This window comes from Hemitrygon akajei, chromosome 29 (assembly GCF_048418815.1).
Source record: "Hemitrygon akajei chromosome 29, sHemAka1.3, whole genome shotgun sequence".
Lineage (NCBI taxonomy): Eukaryota > Metazoa > Chordata > Chondrichthyes > Myliobatiformes > Dasyatidae > Hemitrygon > Hemitrygon akajei.
The window spans coordinates 51002444-51028078 of record NC_133152.1 but is presented as its reverse complement, the minus strand read 5'-3'; the positions used below and the strand labels follow the sequence as shown (position 1 = coordinate 51028078).

At 43.6% G+C, this 25635-nt stretch overlaps 2 protein-coding genes across 2 annotated transcripts in view; both read right to left on the bottom strand.

Annotated features, from left to right (window-relative positions):
• LOC140718519 (tumor necrosis factor receptor superfamily member 3-like) overlaps nt 1-25635 on the bottom strand; it is a 110247-nt gene that overhangs the window by 17601 nt on the left and 67011 nt on the right. Inside the window, exons 11-12 of the mRNA XM_073032473.1 lie at nt 4488-4624; nt 1653-1678 (exon numbers count right to left, since the gene is read on the bottom strand). Of these exons, the coding sequence (XP_072888574.1) occupies nt 1653-1678; nt 4488-4624 (163 nt within the window). The remainder of the gene's footprint in view (nt 1-1652; nt 1679-4487; nt 4625-25635) is intronic.
• Nucleotides 5877-23901, bottom strand: LOC140718525 (tumor necrosis factor receptor superfamily member 14-like). Its single transcript, XM_073032488.1, has 7 exons — nt 23731-23901; nt 23053-23154; nt 20596-20712; nt 15577-15702; nt 11550-11693; nt 7953-8046; nt 5877-7419 (listed from the first exon to the last, which is right to left on the bottom strand). Exons 2-7 carry the CDS (start codon nt 23084-23086, stop codon nt 7392-7394), a joined length of 543 nt encoding a protein of 180 aa, XP_072888589.1. The 5' UTR covers nt 23087-23154; nt 23731-23901; the 3' UTR covers nt 5877-7391.

Sequence of the window (25635 nt, the reverse complement as noted above, 5' to 3'; positions counted from 1 at the left end):
TCCCCTATCACTATGGCTCTCCCAATCCTTTTCCTTCCCTCCTGTGCCGCAGAGCCACCCATGATGCAATGAACTCGGCTGCTGCTGATTTCCCCTGATGAGACATCTCCCCCAACAGTATCCAAAACACTATACCTGCTTAGGAGGGAGATGACCTCAGGGGACTCCTGCACTACCTGCCTACTGCTATGCTGTCTAGTGGCCACCCCTTCCCTTTCTGCCTGTGTAGCCTTTACCTGCGGTGTGGCTAACTCACTGAACGTGCTATTCACGACTTTCTCAGCATCGCGGAGGCTCCAGTATGAATCCAATCGCAGCTCCAGACGCTCAATGCGGTCTGCCAGAAGCTGCAGCTGGACACACTTCCTGCACACATAGTCGTCAGGGACACGGGAAGTATCCCTGATTTCCCACATGCTGCAGGATGAACAAACCACGGGGCCGATCTCAGCTGCCATGACCTACCCAATACTTGCCTCAACTTTTGAAACTTTCTCCTTTGAAAGGAACTTACCCGGCCTGACCTCACTTGGAGTGAAGCTCGTCCTCAGCCTCTGCTCGCCGAAGCCTCTCGAGACAAAGCCTTCCTACTCTGTCTCCCTCTACTCCGTCGCCTGCTCCGTCTAACTTTTCTCTTTAAATACTCCCGGTGCCTCACGGTCCGACTTACACGCGCTTGCGCAGTTGTGCCCCCGTTAAACTGCCGAAGAAAAGCATCCTGTCTTATCATCCCTACTCTTCCTCATCAGCCCTGGTTCTGCCAACCACACTGTGCAGCACTGACTCCTCAACATTACACCACGCCATTACTCCTCCCCTCTACAACAGACACATCACATCATCTCAACTAGTTTCTATAACACCATAAGACACAAGAACAGAATTTCCTATGTCCATCAAGCCTTTGATCATGGCTATTTATTTTCCCTCTTAGCCCCTTTCTTCTGCCTTCTCTCTGTAACATTTGACGTCCTTACTAATCAACCTTCATTTTAAATATCCTCAATGACTTGCCTCTACAGATTACCGTCTGGCTAAAGAAATTTCTCCTCATTTCTGTTAAAGGGATGTCCCACTGTTCTGAGGCTATGCCCTCTGGTCTTAGACTCCCCAATTACAATATAGGAAATATCCTCTCCACATCCACTATACCTGGGCCTTTCAATATTCAGCAGGCTTCAATGAGATCTCCCCTCATTCTTCTAAACCCCATTAAGCACAGGACCAGAGTCATCAAATTAGCCTCACATTTTAACCCTTACATTCCTGGATGTTTTCGGAGATTTAGGGACCAAAACTACTCACAATCTTCCAATGAGATGGAAAAGAAGTCAACCATGGTGAACAGTGAGGCAGACTCAATGGGCTGAATGGCCTAATTCTTCCCTTAGTCTCAAGGCCTTATTAGTAACCTCGGTACTTAAACACTTAACGCTTCAGATGCCATCAGCTGATATTACCGTTAAACATGCTTTGCAACTGGTGAAATTATGCATTGTTTCAAGATAAAAATAATGTGCATGGAAAACATAACAGGACATTAGTTGAATTAAATTGCAGTCTGTTTACATTATGATTTCAATTTTAATTCTGCAGTTATTACAATTTAATACATGTGCCTTTTAAATATTGGAGAGATATTATGTACTTACCCTGGTGTCTCCAATGTTCCGGTTACCTATCAAAAACAAAAACACAAGAAGTACTGTGAAATTATTTCTAGTAGCGATGAGACAGCCAACAGAGGAGAGGATAACACCATGACACAATGGTGCCAAGATAACAACCTGTCCCTCAATGTCCAAAGAACAAAATAGCTGATCGTGGATTACAGGAGGAACGGAAACAGGCTCGCCCTGATCAACATCAATGGGACTATAGTTGAGAGAGTGAGTAGTTTCAAGCTCCTCGGTATACACATCACTGAAGATCTCACCTGGACTGTACACACTGCTGTGTGGCAAAAAAAAAGCACAATAGCGTCTCTTTCACCTCAGATGAACGAAGAAGTTCGGCATGGGTAACCAAATCCTCAAGACCTCCTACAGGGGCACCATTGAGAGTATCCTGACTGGCTGTATCACCACCAGGTATGGGAACTGCACCAACCTCGATCGCTGGGCACTGCAGAGAGTGGTACGGACAGTCCAGAGCATCTATGGGTGCAAACTTCCCTCCACTGAGGACATTTACAGCAGCAGGTACGTAAAGAAGGCTGGGAATCTCATTGGGGACACCAGTCACCCCAACCATAGACTGTTTCAGCTGCTTCCGTCTGACAAATACTACTGCAGCATTAAAGCCAGGGCCAACAAGTTACGGGACAGCTTCATTCTACCAGCCATTAGACTTATAAATTCATGTCTGTACATTGCAGCAGTCATTACGCAATGATTTTTACTCCCTCATATTGTGGGACGGATATAAGATTTAAGTAAATTCAAATTGATTTATCACATTTTTACTTTGTTTTGCCATATTTTAAAAAGAAATTAATGGGAGTTTAAGTCGCAAATCACATTCTAGTGTCAATCTACAAGAATGGTGTGTGGGAGGTTGTTTTACCAAAGTGACCTCACCAACGGTTGCCATCACAACGGTTATGTTTGGCTCATGTCAGTTTGATGGATGATTCTACCACCGCTCAATGGGACCCATTTAAAAATGGACAGCTATGTTCTGATCACATTACTACTGTGATATACAAAATATGTGTGAGGTTTCCACAGTCTGCAATGTTTGAAGTCTGAACGCAGAACCAGAGTAGCAGGGCCCAACAGGCCTAAACAGCCAGTGCTGTTAAGATTGATGGGTGTTCACCTTCATGGACTCTCTCCATGTTCTTCTTGGCATGGGGCTTGTGCACAACATTTCCATCTCATCCTACTCCTTTTCTCCATATGAATCAAAATTAAAGGCTGATGAATCAGAGCAGGAGTGCTATCCCAATGAATGTACTGGGAATGATATTCTGAAGAATTTAATAGGAGTGTTGACAAAAATACTGGCAAATTAAGACAGTGAGTTCAAAGTAAATTTATTATCATAGTACATCTATACTAACCTGAGATTCATTTTCTTGCAGTCATTCACAGTGGAACAAAGAAATACAATAGAATCAGTGACAAACTATGGCACTGATATTTGTAATAATAAATCACATATATCAGCAGGATCACAGAGGTAAATCTGTTGGAGAACGTCAAAGAAAGAAAGATTCCAGGAGGAAATTCCAGAGATTAGAGGACTGGTGGATGCTAAGTTCAGAGATGATCAGGAATTTTGAGATTGCAAGATTGTATAAGGTTGAAGGGAAGGAATAGCAGTTGTCCAAGGCCAGGGAAGGACTTGGAAAATGAATACTGTACTAATATTTAAAAGCTGAAGAGCACTTGTAGCAGGAGCTACTGGTAATCAGCAAGTAGGACGGTGGAACAGACAGTTGTTTAAGTAGCAGAGAGGTGACTGAGGATTTCAGCAGAGGATGGGTTTGTAGATAGCTTGGAGATAGCGTCAGGATTTAGAGGTTCAGTAGGGATGAGGGAGAATGAAGAGTCAGGGGTATGAGCCAGTTTTCCGAGTTTAGGTTGGAACGCTCTATGGTCAAAAGTCAGTGATCCAGAGGTTGGGTCAGATCAGGTTCGACAGGTACTAATACCCAAGTTGCTAGATTTCAAGTTGGAAGCATGTATGGGCAGGGAGTTATGAGGGCTGGTGAACCCTTCACCATTCTCCCCCCCCCACCTCCACCTCCGAACGTCTGTGATCAAAAGTCAACAATCACGGAAATTGGGTCCGTTGAGGCCCAAAGGTCAAACTTGTGATTATCAAGTCCTGGGGTTGATATCAAGAGGTCAGTGGTCTGGAGGCTGAAGCTGAAGATCGAAGTCCAGAGGTCAGCAAGCAGACAGTGAGTCCTGGCCAGAGATTGAAGGTTGAGGCCTGATGTCTGCAAGTCTGGGAGTTTGAGCCAGAGTTTGGAGATTGGGAGTCTGATATCTGTGTGTTTGAGAGACCAGAGCCAAACCAAGATCTGGAGGCCAGGAGCTGACCTGTCCTGGGGTTGGAGGCCTGTTTGTATTACGAGTGGGAGGCTGGGAAAGCGGCTTGTTTGGCTGTTGTTGTCTTATTTTGTTCGGTAGTTGTTTCTGCTTGTGTTGCCCTGTAGAGTGTGTTATGTTGCTGTTGTGCTGATCGTGGTGGGCAAGCTGTACTGGCCTTGGAATGTGTCTGACACTTGCAGGCTGCCCCCAGCACACCCTTGGGTGTGTCAGTTGTTAATGCAAACATGCATTTCATTGTATGTTTCAATGTACATGTGATAAATAGAGAAGTAAATCGGAATCAGAATCTGGAAAGAGCTATGTAGAAGGGAAGAGTTAGATTGACCTTAGAGTAGGTTAAAAGGTCGACACATCATGGGCCGAAGGGCCTGTACTGTGCTGTAATATTCTATGTTCTATGCACACAGTAGCTCATTCACATACCTGTTTTATGTTTGTGTATCTTCCATAAAACATATGCCACGATACCACCAAGAATTACAAGCAAAATAACGACCGCAACAGAAACAAAAACTATCCAGTTGGACACGGACACTGCTTCACATTTCACGTCAGCTTCAGCGCTCCCTGGTTCAACCTGTTTCAATTTGGCCATTTCACATCTGGGGAAGACATAAAAAAACATGTATCCATACAAGCACCTGCAATAGTTGCTCTAAGTTTAATTACAATAAATGTTACGATTATCTGTTATTGAAATCCTAGTCAATCAGAAAAAATGTCAACAGCCAATGATCTACAGTAGTGGTCACCAACTCTTCTATTAGATTCCTTCTCCTTCAGCCCTTTACTTCTTCCACCTATTATCCCCCAGCTTCTTACATCATACTCCCCCCTCCCACCTTTGTATTCTGACGTCTGCCCCATTCCTTTCTAGTCCAGATGAAGGATCTCGTTCCCGAAATATCGACTGTTTATTCCCCTTCATAGATGCTGCTTGATCTGCTGAGTTCCTCCAGCATTTTGTGTGTTGCTCAACAATTCAACACATTTTTTTTGATGTAGAATATGTAAAAATATACTTAAGGATTTTTTGTAATTCAGTTTACAAAGTTATGTGCAAATTATGATTATACTTGAATTATGCAGAGAATGTATGATATACGTATGTTTTCATTTTCAAGTTTTTTTAGAAATACCTAAAGTGAAAATGCATCACCTGAACTGAAACATACGTACACTCAGTGGCTACTTTATTAGGTACACCTTCATATAAATACAACTGCAAAGAAAGCATGACAGAGCCTCTTCTTCCTCAGGAGTCTGCAGAGTTTCAGTGTGTCATCAAAAACCTTGGTAAACTTCTGCAGATGTGTGGTGGAAAGTGTGCTGACCGGCTGAATTCCAGCCTGGTATGGGAATACCAATGTCGTTGAGTGGAAAATCCTACAAAAGGTAGAGGACTCGGTCCAGTACATCACGAGTAAAACCCTCCCAACAATTCAGCACATCCACATGAAACGTTGTCATAGAAAAGCAGCATCCACCATCAAAGATCCTCACCATCCAGGCAGAAAGTATAAGAGCCTCAGGGCTCACACCACAATGTTCAACAACAGTTACCACCCCTCAACCATCAGGCTCTTGGACAGAAGAGGATAGTTACACTCAGTTAAGGACTCTTTTATCTTGTTACGTCATGCTCATTATTTATTGGTATTTATTTATATCTACAGTGGCAGATTACAGTTCCTGATGTTCACAGTTAGTTACAGTTACAGTCTGTAGATTTGCTCAGTATGCCCACAAAAGAATTTCGGGGTTGTATGTGGTGACATATATGTACTCTTACAATAAATTTTACTTTGAACTGCATCTGTACACCTGCTCGTTAATTCAAATATCTAATCAGACAATCATGTGGCAGCAACTGAACGCCTAAAAGCATGCAGACAAGGTCAAGAGGTTCAGTTGCCGTTCAGACCAAACCTCAGAATGGGGAAGAATGATGAAGAAATGTCACCCAAGTGACTTTCACCATGGAGTGATTGTTGGTATCAGGCGGGGTGATTTGAACATCTCAGAAACTGTCAATCTCTTGGGATTTTTATGCAAATCAGTCTCTAGAGTTCACAGAGAATAGTGTGAAAAACAAAAAAAATTTACCTGAGTGGCAGTTCTGTGGGCAAAAAACATCTTGTGAGAGAGATCAGAGGAGAAAGGCCAGACTGGTTCACGCTGACAGAAACTCAATTAACCATGTTTTACTACAGTGATGTGCAGGGGAGCATCGCTGAATAATCAACACATCCAACCTTGAAGTAGATCGGGTAGAGCCGCAGAAAACCATGACCATACTCTCAGTGGTGTCGTCATTAGGCAAAGAGGTACTGGAATAAAGTGGCCACTGAGTGTCTATGACAAGTACAATGTAAAACTTACTCGCAACAGCATCACAGACACGGAGCATCAGAGACACCACATTCACAATAAAAACATCAACTAAACAGATTACACACAGGGTTTACTGGAATGAACACAATTAGTACAAAGACAGATCAGCATTGTTTCTGTAGTGTGGTTACATAAGGATGAAGAAAAGTACTTCTCATCTTTTGCAGACCTGTAAGGAACTCCACACTCTCCAAATTAACTGAGTCTGCTAATTTTTTTCATCTGGGAGTTGCTGCCTAAGTGCAAAAGCTCCCAGTTATTCCTGAAATGAGAGACTTGCATTTGGGATACAGAAAGGAAGATCCAGACAATGAGACAATTCACTGAAAGATCTCCCACCCAGGACAAGGCAAAAGGAGGGAAATACTTTTCAAATGTACATCAATGGGCCAGGCAGTTTCTTTAATTCCCTCTAATTAAAGAAGTGAGAAACATAGAAGAGTGTTTTCAACCAAGTTCTATCTTGTTAACAGTACATTAGTGCAAATGATTAATTGTTTCTGAAAGGCAGATTGTGAAAGATTCAAGATTGAGGTTGGGGCAACTTGGGATCAATTCCTGAGCTGACAGTTAGGAGTTTGTACGATCTTCCCGTGACTGCGGAGGTTTCCTCCGAGTGCTCTGGTTTCTTCCCACAGTCCAAAGATGTATCGGTTGGTAGGTTCATTGGTCATTACAAGTTGTCCCGTGATTAGGCTGGGATTAAATAGGAAACTGTTGGGCAGCACAGCTCAAAGGGCCAGAAGGGTCTACTCCACGCTGTACTTCAGTAGATAAATAAAAATGGCTTATTGTCATTCTTTAGTGCACAAATGTGAAGGAGGTCTTTCTTTCTCCAGTCCTGCTGAAGGGTCTCGGCCTGAAACATCGAGTATACTCTTTTCTATAGATGCTGCCTGGCCTGCTGAGTTTCTCCAGCATTTTGTGCGTTGCTTAGAGTTCCAGCATCTGTAGATTTTCTCTTTTGTGAAAGGAGAACAAAATGATTGTTACTCCAGATTCGAAGTAGCTTGAAAAAAAAAACAGGCATAAATTCTGCCTCAATGCCTTATGGTCATGTGGTAGGTTTTGGGGAGAATTGGGTTGCAGGGGATAATAAATCAGCCATGACTGACTGGAAGAGCAGACTTGATAGACAGATTTATCTAATTCTCCTCTTATGTCTTATGTTCTTAAAGAACATAATAAAGAAATAAAAACACAATAAATATAAAAGCAATCCTACAAAACACACAGACTGATTATATGTACATAAAGTGATGCTGGGTGACGTGTATGTAGTAGTGTGGGGAGTGGTGGGTTGGGTTAATGTGGGGAGGTGTTGATCAGACTGACAGCTTGGGGAAAGTAACTGTTCTTGAGTCTAGTGGTCCTGGCATGGTCACTGTGTCGCCTCTTTCCTGGTGGTTTGGGGCAAAAAGAAAGGTGGTATTGAGAAAAATCAACGAGGTGGTACTTTCTGAACATGGATACCGTGGAGTCTGAGGTACTTACACTGTCCAGTTCTTACACTCTTCAGTTGTTGAAGCTTCGCTTGAAAATGTTCCGTCAGGACATTTCTCACACACTGTATCATTGAAAGGTGTTCCTGAAACACAGAATCAATGCCTTTGTGGGTAACTTGTAGAGTCTATAATACCAGTGTCAGAGAGACCTTGTTACTTTCCACACTCCTCTTCATACAGTTAATTTTCTTCACCTGTGAACAATGTTTAACAATGAACCAAGTAAACTAGCTATTTTTGCACTTCCACTTTCAACAGTGATGAAGTTGTCACCCGTAACATGTTGAATCCACTTCACTGAGTAGTTCTCAGTGTTTAGCAGCAAATATTTTTTTAACCTGTTCTGACATCCACAAATCCCTTCAGTCAGTTACTAATACACCCGTGCTTCTCGGTCACTCCACTGTACGAATAACACTCCCAGCTCCGAGCTGCACAGGAAAGGAACAGGCTGTGGTGGTTTCCTTTCCTAATGGAGGAATAGTGTGTGGGCCTGTGTCAACTGAAGAATTTGCTCAGACTTTAGAATAACAGTGAGAGAAGAGGGCAGATAAGGCAATAACAAACTAATAATGATATCAGAGCTGAGGGGGAATATTTCTTGCCAGAGGGTGGTGAATCTGTGGAATTCCTTGCCATTGACAGCTGTCGAGGCCAAGTCATTCAGTATATATAATGAGGAAGTTGACAGGTTTTTGATTAGTAAAGGTGTCAAAACTGAACTGAAGAGATGGAGGAAGGGGTGGTTGGCTCACAAATAGAGAAATCCTAGAGAAGGTGCAGAGGGAGGATATGCAGGTGATAGAGATGAGATAGAGTTGCGAATTGCTCAGCTGCCACTCTCGGAGTAAAGAAGTTCTCCCTCGTGTTACCCCTAAACTTTTTCCCCTCAACTCTCAACTCATGTCCTCTTGTTTGAATCTCCCCTACTCTCAATGGAAAAAGCCTATCCACATCAACTCTATCTATCCCCCTCATAATTTTAAATACCTCTATCAAGTCTCCCCTCAACCTTCTACGCTCCAAAGAATAAAGACCTAACTTGCTCAACCTTTCTCTGTAACTTAGGTGCTGAAACCCAGGTACCATTTCTAGTAAATCTCCTCTGTACTCTCTCTATTTTGTTGACATTTATCCTATAATTCGGTGACCAGAACTGTACACAATACTCCAAATTTGGCCTCACCAATGCCTTGTACAATTTTAACATTATATCCTAACTCCTATACTCAATGCTCTGATTTATAAAGGTCAGCATACCAAAAGCTTTCTTCACCACCCTATCCACATGAGATTCCACCTTCAGGGAACTATGCACCATTATTCCTAGATCACTCTGTTCTACTGCATTCCTCAATGCCCTACCATTTACCATGTATGTCCTATTTTGATTGGTCCTACCAAAATGTAGCACCTCACACTTATCAGCATTAAACTCCATCAGCCATCTTTCAGCCCACTCTTTTAACTGGCCTAAATTTCTCTGCAAGCTTTGAAAATCTACTTCATTATCCACAATGCCATCTATCTTAGTATCATCTGCATACTTACTAATCCAATTTACCACACCATCATCCAGATCATTAATGTATATGACAAACAACACTGGACCCAGTACAGATCCCTGAGGCACACCACTAATCACCGGCCTCCAGCCTGACAAACAGTTATCCACCACAACTCTCTGGCATCTCCCATCCAGCCACTGTTGAATTCATTTCACTACTTCAATATTAATACCCAACAATTGAACTTTCCTAACTAACCTTCTGTGTGGAACCTTGTCATAGGCCTTACTGAAGTCCACATAGACAACATCCACTGCTTTACCCTTGTCAACTTTCCTAGTGACCTCTTCAGAAAATTCAATAAGATTTGTCAAACATGACCTTCCACGCACAAATCCATGTTGACTGCTCCTAATTAGGAATAGTCAGCATGGCTTTGTCAAGGGCAGATCCTGCCTTACAAGCCTGATTGAATTTCTTTGAGGATGCGACTAAACACATTGATGAAGGAAGAACCGTAGATGTAGTGTATATGGATTTCAGCAAGGCATTTGATAAGGTACCCCATGCAAGGCTTATTGAGAAAGTAAGGAGGTATGGGATCCAAAGGGACCTTGCTTTGTGGATCCAGAACTGGCTTGCTCACAGAGGGCAAAGGGTGATTGTAGATGACTTATATTCTGCATGGAGGTCGGTGACCAGTGGTGTGCTTCAGGAATCTGTTCTGGGACCCCTTCTGTTCGTGATTGTTATAAATGACCTGGATGAGGAAGTGGAGGGATGACTTAGTAAATTTGCTGATGACACAAAGGTTGGGGGTGTTGTGGATAGTGTGGAGAGCTGTCAGGTTACTGCGGGACATCGATAGGACATAACATTGGACTGAGAAGTGGCAGATGGAGTTCAACCCAGATAAGTGTGAGGTGGTTCATTTTGGTAGGTCAAACGATGCAGAATACAGTATTAATGGTAAGACTCTTGGCAGTGTGGAGGACCAGAGGGATTTTGGGGTTCGAGTCCATAGGACACTCAAAGCTGCTGTGCAGGTTGACTCTGTGGTTAAGGCGGTATACGGTGCATTGGGCTACAACAATCGTGGGATTGAGTTTAGGAGCCGAGAGGTAATGTTACAGCTATATAGAAACCTGGTCAGGTCCCACTTGGAGTACTGTGCTCAGTTCTGGTCACCTCACTACAGGAAGGATGTGAAACTATAGAAAGGGTGCAGAGGAGATTTACAAGGATGTTGCCTGGATTGGAGACCATGCCTTATGAGAATAGGTTGAGTGAACTTGGCCTTTTCTCCTTGGAGTGACGGAGGATGAGTGGTGACCTGATAGAGGTGTATAAGATGATAAGAGGCATTAATTGTGTGGATAGTCAGAAGCTTTTTTCCCAGGGCTGAAATGACTAGCACAAGAGGGCATATTTTTAAGGTGCTTGGAAGTAGGTACTGAGGTGATGTCAGGGTAAGTTGGTTTTTTTAGAACTCAGAGTGGTGAACACGTGGAATGGGCTGCCAGTGATGGTGGTGAAGGCAGATATGATAGGGTCTTTTAAGAAACTCCAGGATAGGTACCTGGAGCTTAAAAAAATAGTGGGCTATGGGTGACCTTAGGTAATTTCTAAGTAAGTACATGTTTGGCACAGCATTGTGGGCCGAAGGCCTGTATTGTGCTGTAGGTTTTCTATGTTTCTAAAAGTTACATGGAGAAGGCAGAATTGCCAAGGGATTAAGAGTGATAATAAATCAGCCTTGATGGAGTGGCAGAGCAGATCTGATGGTCCAATTTCTGTGGTCAGGAGTGCACATTCAAGCAAAAAAAAAGGACAATTGTGGCTGAAAGTCAAGTCTGGCCAATAGTGGGTAAAAATGGAAAGTGGGATGAACTAGCTTCTTAAGATACAAATCCAAAGACCATTCCAGTTACACTCAAAGAACTAACAGCAAGCTGCCATTGCCAGTAGGGGGCCTCAGGCAGCCATCCTCAGAGCAAACTCCAGTTGGTGCCAGTGATTTCAATTTCCCCTGTCCTGCCCAGGGCACAGCACTTAGTAACGGCACTCCATCAACCTACCGTTCTCTTTAACTCTTTCACCAGGTGGGCATGCTGTGTGCTTTCTGACCTTCTGACAGCTGTCAATGCAATAATACCCCTCCCTGGGCTCACATATCGTATTGCGAGTGGCAGTACAGTTTTCTTTAGTTTGAAGTCCCAGCTCTGTAAATACGAAACATTTGAGATTGATATTGAATTACAATAAACTGCTTTCTGTTTCAAGTTAGACAGAAGATGATATCAAACTGAATCAGGATTTGCCTGCTGAACCCCTCGTGCCTGCTCCACCATTCAAAAAGATCTCAGCACCTCTCTCACACACTATCCCCACATCACTCAAAATCTACAAATATATCACTCTTGGTCTTAAACATGCACAGCTGGTGAGCCTCTCAAAGCAGCTGTGCTCTTAATCCGACACTGTGACCCCATGTTCCAGATGCCCCAGCAAGGGAAGATGTTATTCTCGTCAATCCCACTAAAACTTTATTTTTTAAAAAGTGTTGTATGATCATCTCTCATTCTCCTTCTAAACTCTAGAGTAATACAGGCCCAGTTAATCTTTCCTCATAAGACAATTCCTTATCCCAGGAATTCTTGTTAGGCTTCCTCTATCAAAAATATGTCCATCTTCAGACCAAGACACCAGACGTGTTCACAACATCAAGGGACAGTCTCACGAGAGCTCCACAAACATTTAAAATATACTCTGTTTTTCCATTATTAATCAAAGTGAATGAAGAATTTTATATTCCATTTACCACGTCACCCTTTCACTTAGCCTGTCCATATCCTTCCATTAACTTACACTGCAACCTGCTTTGTATCTGAAGCAAACTTAACATATCACTCAAAAAGCAATAGTTGCAGATGTCGGAAAATTGAAATAAATACAGGAACTACTATAAATACAAATGTTAGTATTAAGCAACCAGAAAGCAACAAATTTCATGACAAATATCGGTGATATTAAACCCAATTCTGAATCTCAGAACCAGCTGATCTGTCGAGTGAGAGACAACCCAGTGCTTTTATTCCTTCCTGTTACTATTTCTTTATAACGGATTCTAACATTTCCTGATTAACTCATTCTGAGCTAACTGGTCTGTGTGACAACCAGTGCAGCCACTACGTCAACAGACAACTCTTTAATAACGTGGGATGCGGTCATTAGATCCTAACGATTTGTGGGTGCTCAGTGTCATTAATTTCTCCACTGCTACTTTTCATTAATTTATTTTAGCTCTCTATTGTCCCCAGACCAATGGTTCGCCACTATTTCTGGGAGTTTTCTGCATTTTCCTCTCTGAAGACAGGCAGAGAATATTAATTTCTCTAACACTTGCTTCTTTACCAATGTATCATGTCTCAAGGATCAGAAGGAGCAACTTTACTCACCACATATATTTACATGAATGAGGAACTTGCTCTGGTGTGTTGTGTCGACATGTAAAAAAACATGCACATCAACCAGATCTTCCATTTGCCATTTTTCTTTCTCATTACTTAACCTTTTATGGTCTCATTTTCTGCTTCTGACTAAATGTGTCTAGTATTTAGCGTGCCTTTTTCGTGTCAATTTGATGATCATCTTCTTAAATCCAAAAGCAGAATCCCATTCCTCACGTTTAAGGAAGTCCATTTCTTTCATATAATAATCAATAGAACACATACACTCCAGGTGAAGATGCCAAATGGATATTAAAATGACTGGGGAACACTGCTTTCCAGATTAGAGGCCTCTGACCAGTGGGACATCAAAGTGATTGTTGCTGGGTACTCTATTGTGCATCATGCATATTAGTGATTTATCACTACCTTGTAAATTGCTTTGATCTACAAAAGTGACAGATTTTTTAGAAGCACCATCTTTATTCCTTTGTCTTATATTTCTTAGCACTAATTCCTATTTTAGCATCGTTTCTCAGCTCTTTATTTAATTTGCTGTATTTTTATGTTTGTTTGCACTCTAAACTAAATTGAAATGTTGGAATTAAGGCTGCTGGTCATTTCTGACTCCCAGAAGAACCCGAAGGATCAGAAATTAAATCGAGATGCAACAAGCAATAACTGTTTTATTGATGAACAACAGAGTTGTTGGCACCTGGGCAAAGGAGCCAGCCTATATGGAAGTTTACTCGATACAAGTTTATTCTTGTCCACGGTATAGCTGAAAAATGTCGTATTAAAGTATTACCTTGTTTAACCTTGGTCGTAAGAACGATCAATAATATTAGTATTTTCAGGAGCACGATGATCCTGTATTGAATCTAAAACGTTTTATGTAACTTTCTGCAGTTTCACAAAGTTTTCTCATTGAAACCCCTGAAGAAAGTTTCCAGCTCTGGAGATTCTTGAGGTGTTTAACTCCCTGCCCAGCTTTGTACACAACACACCACGAGGGCAGTTGATACAAGTCTTTAGAAAGTGGGTGGAAACTGGAGCATTCAAAGGAAACCCATGTGGTCATGGGGAGAATGTACAAACTCCTTACAGACAGCGGTGGGATTCAAACTCCAATCTTACAGCTGGTGCACTGTAGTGTTACACTAACCACTACGTCACTATGCTACCCAATCTGAACCCAGTGAGTTACAGTCTACCAGGGGTCTCTATTCTCAATCCTCCAATCCAAATTTTAGTTTCCCAATTCCTGGAACCCAGAATTCCTAATTACTATCCTGTCCTCTGAATGCCGATTCCTGCCTGTGCTCTGAACGCCTGGTCCCTACTCTCCAATCCCATGTTCCTGATCGCTGGCTTAAATCCTGACTTCCCAGTCCCCGTCTCCTACCTGGAATTCTCAATCTCCATCCTAGGTTCTGAATTCCAAGTATCTACACTCGTCTGCAGCGGCAGCTTCCCTACGTCTTGAGAGATGATGGTGTGACAGGTTTCCTGGTGGTTCCTGGGGTTGTAGACTTGGGGTACTATTTGCATTTTCTTGGGTGGCTGTACAGACCAACCCTACAGTGACAGTCTCTTTCACTGCAGCTGCAGGCGGTGGAAGGTGCTATGGTGATGCAGCTCTGGCTTTTCTTCTGGCTCTCTTGTCGATGAGCAGTTTGCTCCTTGCTATCTCAGCACGTTGTACACCGCTTTTGACTGCAGCCCTACGTGCTGTCTGAGCTTCAACTGTTTCCTCCCACGCGTTGAGGTCGATGCCTGCCAGCTTCATGTCACACTTGCAGGCATCCCTGTAGCGGAGGCACGGTCTTCCTCGTGGGCGGAAACCCTCGCCATGCGCCATGTCCTTGGGAACGCGACCCTGGTCCACCCGTTTGACGTGGCCCAGCTATCTGAGGCGTCTGTGACTGAGTGGCGTGTGGATGCTGCAGGTGTCAGCCCATTGCAGAACCTCTGTTGGTGATTCTGTTCTACCAGATGAGCAAGGTGCACCTAAGGAAGTGTAGGTGGAATGAGTTTAGCCTCTTATCGTGGCTGATGTATGGTGTCCAAGCCTCGCTGGTGTAGAGGAGTGTGCTGAGCACACGTGCCTGGAACACGTTCAGCTTGGTCTCGTTTGTCAGCTGTCTGCTGTTCCACACTCCCTTGCTCAGTCTGACCATGGCAGCTGCAGCTTTGCCAATCCTGCTGTTCTCCTGTGCTTCGAGGGACAGGAGCTGGTGATGGTCGGCCCAAGATAGGCGAAGGAGTCGACTACATCAAGAGAGCAACCATCAAGGGTGATGTTTGGGGTAAGATTCTGCACCCTGGGATGTTTGTGTTTTTCACTCCATTCTCTAACCTATAGAGACTGTTGTGTGTGTGGGGGGGGGTGAAATTGCAGGTCAGCAGTTTCTTTAATACTCAACCCACCCTATCTGGCACCAACAATTATTCCCCAGTCATAGTCACTTAGATCACACTTCTTCCCCATTCTGATGTTTGGTCTGAACAACAACTGAACCTCTTGACCATGTCTGCATGTTTTTACCCATTGAGTTGTCTCCACATGATTGGTTGATTTGATATTTGCATTAACAAGCAGTAGTAGAAGTGTACCTAATAAAGTGGCCACTGAGTGTAAATTCTCAATCCATACCTTGATTACACGATTTACACGCCAAACATTTCTCCGATCCAGTGTAACGGTCAGAGTATTCCCCATCTGGGCATTGTTCACACTGTGTGCTGAATTGACGAGTGCAGTGTTCAGATACTCTCTTACCTGCAACAGACATGTACATGGGGAAAGGCAGGCATGGAGTTACAAAACAATCAGGTAACCAGTTACAATGCAGGTTATCAAAAAAAACCTCACCTGAGAAATGGTATTGTTACTAAACAAATAACATTAACTAAGGATCATTATGATACGCATCAGGGATTGTGTTGGCAAATTGGTATTGAGGTCTTTCTTTGATAAATCACTTGGTTACATTCCAGTTCTGTGGGTTTTGAGGCGGTTGGTAAGGCCAGTGTGGGCTACACAGTCTCTACCACAGCGGACTGTGTGACTGGGCAGGTTTGTGAGATGGCAAGTTTATCCTTCTATTTAAACTGGGCTTCTGTCTGTTCCCAATGAGCTGAATTGACCTTTATTACTTACATCCTTCATATACGTGAGTAAAAATCTTTACGTTACATCTCCATTCAAATGCGCAATTACAGTAATTTATAATATTATATACAACAGGAGAGTCAATATAACAGAAATATAGTTGCGTCAGCATGAATTAATCAGTCTGATGGGCTGGTGTTAGAAGCTGTCCCGGAGCCTGTTGGTCCTGGCTTTTATACTGCAGTACTGTTTCCCAGATGGTAGCTGCTGGAACAGTTTGTGGTTGGGGTGACTCAGGTCCCCAGTGATCCTTCAGGCCCTTTCTTGCACATCTTTATTTGCAAATGTCCTGAATATTGGGAAGTTCACATCTACAGATGGTCTGGGGGGCTATCCAGAACTACTCTCTGCAGAGTCCTGCAGTGAGGGAGGTACAGTTCCCATACCAGGTGGTGATGTAGCCCATCAGGATGCTCTCAATCGTGCCCCTATAGAAAGTTCTTAGAATTTTGGGAGCTATAGAAAACTTCTTCAATCGTTTGAAGTGAGAGAAGTACTGTTGTGCCTTTTTTCACCACCCAGCCAGTATGTACAGACCATGTGAGATCCTCGGTGATGTTTATGGCAAGGAACAAAAAGCTGATCACCCTCTCAACCCCAGCTCCATTGATGTCTATATGGGTCAGCCTGTCTCCATTCCTCCTGTAGTCCACAACCAGCTCCTTTGTATTTGCGACGTTGAGGGAGAGGTCGTCTTCTTGACGCCATTGTGTCAGGGTGATGATGTCCTCTCTGTAGGCTGCCTGATTATTATTTGAGATTAGTGTAGTGCCATCAGCAAGTTTAATTAGCAGATTTGAGCTGTGGGTGGCGACACAGTCATGGGTATACAGAGAGTAAAGGAGGGAGCTTAGTACACAGCCCCGAGTTGAGGGTCAGAGGTGAGGGAGCTCACTCCTACCACCTGCCTGTGATCTGAGCGGAAGTCCAAGATCCAGTTACACAAGGCAGGGTGAAGGCTGAAGTCTTTGAACTTCTTATCGAGCCTGGAAGGACTTATGGTGTTGAATCAGAGGGCACTAAAGCACAGAAAGAATCCCTTCGACCCATCTAGTCCTTGCTGATCTGGTCTTCTGCATAGCCTCACCTATGGAGAATTATGGCCTTCCAGACATCCCTCATCCATGCACCAATTCAACTGAACTCACATCTATCACTTAGCCTGGCAGCTCATTCCACACGCACTCTATCTAAGCATGCACCTTTTGGATACCCCTCATAATTTTTTTTTTGAAGTTTATTCCTTCACGGTAGTGGTCCCCAACCCGTCGATCACGATCGGCTGGTCGATCTTTGAGACTTTCCCAGTAGATCTCAAAAAAAAAAGAAAAAGTACACAAATACTGTTGAGAGATTGCTTCCAGCTTTCTAGTTCCGTTCTTTCTGCCCAGCACGCACGTGTGTAGCTCCCCCACCATGAACCGCGGTAGAAAAGACCAGAAGTAAAACCCCGCAACCTGGAAGCAACCTCTCTTTACAAACAGCTTCCGTAGTATGGGGTGTTGCTATATTCTCATTATCCTAATTTGTATTAACTTATCTTTATAATGCTCATGTTAGAACACTTCTCCCCCCTTTAAATCCCAACATTCCCCAAACGTAAATAACTGGGAAACAAAAACAGTGGTGTCATTATCTTGCGTACCTCTGAAACTTATACTAGTGTCTCAGTAACAGTTTACCAACACAAAACACCTGAAAAACGTGGCAGGTTCAATATTCAGTCTAACAAAGGAAACTGTCCATTCAAATATTCAGTCTGTCAGGAGGTTTGCGAGGGCGCTGTGCTGTAACAGATGAAAATTATGAAATCTAAGTATAGGAGCTGTCTTACTGACAGACACTTCAGACTGTCTCAAACTGGCTGTCTGCAGTTATGAGTCAAATTTCTCACTCCCAAATAATGGACAAAAAGTAGCAGTCAAGTATGACACTTGTGTTTACCCCGAGAAAGACTACCATGACCATGAACCCTGCGCGGGCACGTGTGTACGCATGCATGCACCTGCCGATTTTTTTCCTACAAATCAGTTTTGGCTTAATCGTCCCGATTCTGTTAATTAAAACGACAGTGTACATACATTATTTCTACTTCCGGGTTGTGGGGCTTTACTTCCGGTCTTTTCTGCCTGGTGCGCATGCGTGTGACTAACCGATTCAGTAGGTCGATCTTGCCTTTCATTGAGGCCGAGGTAGGGGATCTTGGGCTTAAAAAGGTTGGTGACCACTACTTTACGGGATGTGGGCATCACCAGCTAAGCCAGCATTTATTGCCCATCCCTAGTTGCTGTTGAGAAGGTGGTGATGCGCTGCCTTCTTGAACCACTTCAGTCCCTGAGCTGTACGTACACCCAACGTGTTCTTAGGGGGAGAATTCCATGATTTTGACCCAGCAACAATGAAGGAATGGTGACATGTTTCCAGGTCAGGATGGTGAGTGACCTGGAAGGGGATTCCACGTGGTGGTGTTCCCAGGTATCTGCTGTTCTCGTTCTTCTAGACAGTAGTGGTCCTGGATCTGGAAGGAGCTGCCTTAGGAACTTGGTGTGCTTTTGCAGTAGTTCTTGTAGATAGTACACACTGCTGCAACTGAGAGTTTCATTGTATCTATGTATAATGACAATACAGATCATTCAATTCAAAATTCTTTGATGGTGGAGGGATTGGATGCTTGTGGAAGGGGCACTGATCAGGTGGGCTGCCTTGTACTGGATTGTGTCAAGCTTCTCAATTGTTGATGGAGCTGCACTCATCCAGGCGAGGGGCGAGTATTCCATTACACTCCTGACCTGAGCCTTGTAGATGGTGGACAGGCTTTGGGGAGTTAGGAGGTGAGCTACACGCCACAGGATTCCTAGCTTTTGACCTGCTCTGGAAGCCAGGGTGTTTATATGGACGAGACCATTCAGTTTCCTGTCAATGGTAACCCCCAGAATGTTGATCGTAAAGGGTTGATGAAGAAGGGATGTAACAGAGGACAGTGGACCATGGAAGAAAGGGGAAGTGTAGGGAACCACCTTCCCCTCACCTGACCTCAGCTATCACCAGCCAGCTTGTACTCCTGCCCTCCCCCCGCCCCCCACAACCTTCTTTTGGCTTCTGCCCTCAATTTCCTGTCTTGATGAATACTGTCGGCCCAAAATATCAACTGTTTATTTCCTTCTGTAGATGCTGCCTGACTCACAGAGATCCTGCAGCATTTTGTGGGCATTGCTCAAGATTTCCAAACTCAGCAGATTTGTGTCTGTGTGTCGTGTTGTTTGTTCTGCACCGAACCTGCTCCAGTTTTAGACAAGACCATGGGAATTAAAACATAGGCAGTCACTCAGCACTGAGAATGACTTGTTATCACAACTTCAGCTACCTCACTCCTCCTGTCTGTTTGCATTTGGACTGGTTGTTTTTAACTGCCAACTCTCTTCCCTTTCCATTTATTTATATATTCGGGTCTTTTGGTCATTTTGCAACAGGCCAGACTGTACAACATTATCTAAACTTTACAACATTACACAGACAAAGGGACTCAACCACCCCTTAATGTCTACATTACTTTATCACATCATGTCTTCTGGGATGTTTTTAAATGAACATTGTTATTCAGAAGTCAACACTGCACCATCCGTGAGTCAGAAGGTTGTGGGTTCAAGTCCAATTTCTGACACTTGTGCCCCAAATCTAGGCTGTTGTTCCAGTGAGTATCTCGGGAGAGATGTTAAACCACGGCCTTGTCTGTCTGCCTGCCCAGATGGAAGTGAAAGATCCTGTAGATCATTGACAGTTGACCTCTTACTGATCGACTGCTGATACAATGACATTTCGATAACAGATCAATTGTAACAGATTTATTATCTGTTACAGTGTCAGGCGTCACTCCTGCAGTGTTGTCCTGAGGATGAGATGATTGACCTCCAACCACCACAGCCGTCTTCCTTTCTATCAGGTATGATTCCAACCAGTGGAGGGTTTCCCCCCTAATTCCCATTGACTCCATTTTAGCTGGGGCACCTTGGTGCCACACTCGGGTCAAATGCTACCTTGATATCGAGGGCTATCACTCACTTCACCTCTGATATTTAGCTCTTTGGTCCATGTTTGGACGAAGGAGGTGAGGAGGTCAGCAGCTGAGTGGCCTTGACGGAACCCAAACTGGGCATCTGCAAGCAGCTTATTGCTGAAGAGGTGCTACATGATAGCACTGTTGATGACCACTTCCACTACTTTGCTGATTATCTCAGAACTATTACATTACTATGCTCAAATCTCTAAAGAGATCATATGCATGAATGAGAAACCAATGGTTCAGTAGAAATATTAAAGACAGACCTTCAATTCTCTATAACCAAAGGAGAAAGAGCAGTCTTTTATCTCATACTAAAAGGGAAATGCCACTAATGAATCATTTCTTAATTTTAACCACTCATACGTTATGGATTTTTAAGTTTTAAAAAATCTATAGTTTCTATAGTGGTAGGGATTCCATACAATAGAGGCATGGCTTACCCGCTTCACATGATGGACAGCACCAACCATTATGTGTATACTCCAATTCTGTACAATCATCTACATGTGAAGCTTCCATTAACACCAGTGAGAGGATCAGGTTCAGTTGACCTGTAACTAAATAGTTAAATTAAGGTATTTTAATAGTGCTGGAGATCACACAGTAATACTGGTGATTATTTTATAAGTTACTTTACTGTATTCCATAGATTAATTGTATTCAAGAAAGGGAGTAGAGATAGCCCAGGAAATTATAGACCATTGAGTCTTACTTCAGTGGTTGCTAAGTTGATGGAGAAGATCCTGAGAGGCAGGATATATGAACATTTGGAGAGGCATAATATGATTAGGAATAGTCAGCATGGCTTTGTCAAAGTGCCTTACGAGCCTGATTGAATTTTTTGAGGATGTCACTAAACACACTGATGAAGGTAGAGTGATAGATGTAGTTCAGCAAAGCATTTGATAAGGTACCCGGTGCAAGGCTTATTGAGAAAGTAAGGAGGCATGGATCCAAGGGGACATTGCTTTCTGAATCCAAAACTGACTTGCCCACAGAAGGCAAAAAATGGTTGTAGATGGGTCATATTCTGCATGGAGGTCGATAAACGGTGGTGTGCCTCAGAAATCTGTTCTGGGACCCTTTATCATGATTTTTATAAATGACCTGGATGAGGAAGTGGAGGGATGGGTTAGTAAATTTGCTAATGGCACAAAGGTTGGAGGAGTTGTGGATGTGGATAGTGTGGAGGGCTGTCAGAAGTTACAGCAGGACATTGATAGGATGCAAAATTGGGCTGAGAAGTGGCAGATGGAGTTCAACCCAGATAAGTGTGAGCAGGTTCATTTTGGTAGATCAAATATGATGGCAGAATATAGTATTAATGGTAAGCCTCTTGTCAGTGTGGAGGATCAGAGGGATCTTGGGGTCCGTGTCCATAGGACACCCAAAGCTGCTGTGCAGGTTGACTCTGTGGTTAAGAAGGCACACAGTGCATTGGCCTTCTTCAATCGTGGGATTGAGCTAGGAGCTGAGAGGTAATGTTGCAGCTATCTAGAAACCCGGTCAGGTCCCACTTGGAGTACTGTGCTCAGTTCTGGTTGCCTTACTACAGGAAGGATGTGGAAGCCATAGAAAGGGTGCAGAGGAGATTTACAAGGATGTTGCCTGGACTGGGGAGCCTGCCTTATGAGAATAGACTGAGTGAACTTGGCCTTTTCTCCTTGGAGTCATGGAGGATGAGAGGCGACCTGATAGAGGTGTATAATATCATGAGAGGCATTGATTGTGTGGATAGTCAGAGGCCTTTTCCCAGGACTGAAACTGCTAACATGAGGGTGCAATTTAAGCTGCTTGGACAGAGGACATGTCAGGGGTAAGTTGTTTTTTTATTATACGCAGAGAGTGGTGAGTGCATGGAATGGGCTGCCGGCCACAGCAGCGGAGGCAGATAAGAGAGGGTCTCTTGAGAGACTTCTGGATAGGTACATGGAGCTTAGAAAAATGGAGAGCTAAGGGTAATCCCAAGTAATTTCTGAAGTAAGTGCATGTTCAGCACAGCATTGTGGGCCGAAGGGCCTCTATTGAGCTGTAGGTTTTCTATCTTTCTATGTTTCATCTCACAAAGCAGTACAGATTTACAACACTCCTGCTTTCCATCAAATGTTCAGGCCAACTTCTTTGCAGATTTTCAATGTCTAGATAAAGGTACTTTTGTGATGAATACAGAATTTAATCGATAATTAAGTGAAAATAAACTGTAACAGTTACTCAGCTTACTTCAAAAGTCATTGTACTTGGAAGTTACTTGAACACAGAAAATGCTGAAAATTTTCAGCAAGTCAGTTAGTATCAGAGGGAAAGAAACAGTTGACTTTTCAGGTTGATGAGCAAATAGCTACAGATGCTGGAAAAACAACAAAAAGCAAACTCTGGGATGCTGGATTGCTATTTCTCTGGTAGATCACTTGCTTAAACTCCAGTTCCACCTGTTCGGAGGTGGTTGATAAGACAAATATCGGCCCCACAGTGGAGTGTGAGATTGGATGGGTGAGTAGTTTGTGAGATGGTGTGATTCTTCTATTTACACTGGGCTTCCAATAGTCATAGAGTCACCCACATTTAATGAGCGTTACTGAATATTCTGAAACAAAATTGGAACACAGTCTTCACCTATCCACAGTGACTCTGCTGTTGAAAGCTGGAGCCACATTTTTCCACCTTCAACCCCTTGGGCTCTGTCCTATCACAGACAATCCATGTGTTTCATCCCATCCTCCCCACTTTTCAGCTCTGGCACAGGGTTATTGATCAGTATATTCTATGTTTCTTTCAGCAGATACTGACTGACCAATCAAAATTACACATTCGTTTTATTGGAAACATGTAAAGACAACTGTGTGGAAGTATAGTATTTTAATCCGGCGAACGGTCTTTGAATGGGACCATCTACATACCTGCGAATAACGTTGCAAGTTTAGGAATCCCCATCGAATGATAAACAATGAGATTTTTGGGAGGACAGTCTGATTTCCAATCTGCACTCTTCTATAACGCACCTGTAAAACATGACAGCAAAGACCAACATCCTGTTATTGGTCCTGATGAAGGATCTCAGCCTGAACTGTCGACTGTTTATTCATTTCCATAGATGCTGCCCAACCTACTGAGTTCCTCCAGCAATTTGTGTGTGTTGCTAAGCATTTAACAACAGTTTTTCAACATCAAATTTCAAATTGTACAAATAGAAAAATGAAAAAAAAATAATAAATATAGAGAATATGAGTTGTAGAGTCCTTGAAACTGCGACAGTTGTAGAATCACTCAGTATTTGGACGAGTGAGGTTGTCTACACTGGTTCAGGAGCCTGATAAGAACACAAGAATGATTGAGGGGTGATAACTGTTGCTGAACCTGGTGGTGTGGGGGTCACGGAAGGAACAGATCTGGAATATATGTAAGTGCCATTACAGAGTCAAATGCCACAATGATAGTGGACAGTATAAAGCTAATCATTCATTACAAGATCTCCCAGCTCGTTGATACAGTAGTTCTTTCTGCACAATAAGGTAGGCAACAGCTATGTCAGCGTAGGTGGCCGATTGTTGACAGGAAATTCTGAAGCAATAACTTACCTCAGAGTTGTAAATAAGGAGAATGCTCTTTTAATGACCCATTGGTGAGTACATCAACGTGGGTGTAAAGGGACAGCAAGGTCATTTTTTCATGTGTGATTCCCAGTTACACAGACCCCCATGCTGCAGAACGTTAGTGATGCGACCTTTGAACCTTCTGAAGATCCTCTTGAAGGTGGTAATTTCTGGCACTTGTATGGTGCAAATATTTGTTACTTCTCAAAGGTTCTACCCAACTACTTCATTTTTTATCGGCTGCAGGAAAGAATTCAGAGTGGGGTGGGGTGGGGTGGGGGAGAGGGGGAGGAGAGCGAGAGCAGGGCGGGGCGGGGAGAGGGGGAGCGGGGGCCGGGGCCGGGGAGAGAGCGAGGGCGGGTGAGGCGGGAGCGGGGGCCGGGGCCGGGGAGAGAGCGGGGGAGGAGAGGGAGAGGGAGCGGGGGCCGGGGAGAGGGAGCGGGGGAGGAGAGGGAGAGTTTAACACGTGCGACTCCATTGCAGACATCCCACTTCCCCTGGGAGTCTCCCGCAAACTGAAGTCGACGTTTTCTTTGACACCCCCAAACCCCTCAGTCATTTTCCTTTTACTTCTTGTCAAAATCCATTTCATACCATCAGTAAACACCCCAGCTGAATTTACCGAGACGGCTACACTCAGACACTTCACAGCTGATTTAAAAACCCGTCCAGTCGGCTGGCGCGCTCACGGGCTTTTTCATTAAAAATGTCTCCCCTTCAACTGTGCATCCCACAGTCCCTGGCACATTGACAGAACATAGTCTGGAATTAAAACTCTCCTCACTTACCTGCGCCGGTTCTGTTGTGGCATCCGCACCAAACTTCGGAGCGAGACTTCTGCGTGTGACACAAAGGAGAAGTGAACCACTTTCCCACTTTCCCAAGTGAACCAACCAGCCGATTGCAGGCGTCTCCCCACGACTATATCGCGTGACACCGGTCTCATCGCCTGTTTCTAATGCCACACCCCTCAAGAAAACCAAATTAGGCTCGGTGCGAGTAAACCATCTCTTTTACACCCCCACTGCTTCAGTCACTTCATGGTTAAGACATGAGCTCTCAAATGCAGACATCCCACCCTGCAAAAACTCGTTTCAGGGAGGTACAGTAGCACCCCCGCCCCCACCCGCAACCCATATCCTCCCCACCCCGGTCGATCTCCAAGAGTCTATGTAATACTTTGTTTAGTGATTTTGTCTAATCTCTAAACCAAGTTGGGTATATGCAGAAAATGTGACGTTAAAATATGTACTTATATTATAATGGAGTCTTTTTTTTATTCTATTACAACTTTAAGCAATACAGGAAGTTTGGCCTCATCGCGAAGGATATTAATAGAGTCGCTCCTTAGCAGCTAGCCAGCTAGTTTAAATAATGTTAGTTATGCTAATGAACGAATGACACCTGTTAAACTCACCTCAACATGTCTTTTACATTTTAACCCACCATGGGCAATAGAAAAGTCACTGTTGCAAACAGTGCAGCGAACAACACTGTCATTGCTTTTCAGGTTCACTGTAAAACCCGCTCACGGAGAAAACTTCTTCAGTGTAGGCATCACTGGCAGAGGCTTTGCAGTAGAATTTAAAGAACAAACACGAGGAAATCTGCAGATGCTGGAAATTCAAACAACAACACACACAAAATGTTGTTCCACCAGCATTTTGTGTGTGTTGTTTGAATTTCCAGCATCCGCAGATTTCCTCGTGTTTGCTCACGGAGAAAACTGACAGGTCTACTTAGCCGGAAGAGAGACCAATCAGGATGCTCCCTCTCGCTCTCAAAAAAATCGATTTCTGGGATATTGTATTAAATTTGCAGACGTCAGGGAGCTATCGACTGACTGCACCTTACCGCTGAAGCAATTTAGTAAGTGTTTTATATTCCAAT

Excerpts from the sequence above, each read along its gene's own strand:
- LOC140718525 (XM_073032488.1), bottom strand. The coding sequence starts at position 23,086 with ATGGGGATTCCTAAACTTGCAACGTTATTCGCAG. Across the intron at positions 20,713-23,052 it reads ACTTGCAACGTTATTCGCAG|TTACAGGTCAACTGAACCTG; the intron begins GTATGTAGATGG and ends TTAACTATTTAG. Across the intron at positions 7,420-7,952 it reads GAGTGTAAGAACTGGACAGT|AGAAAATCTACAGATGCTGG; the intron begins GTAAGTACCTCA and ends CTTTCACAAAAG.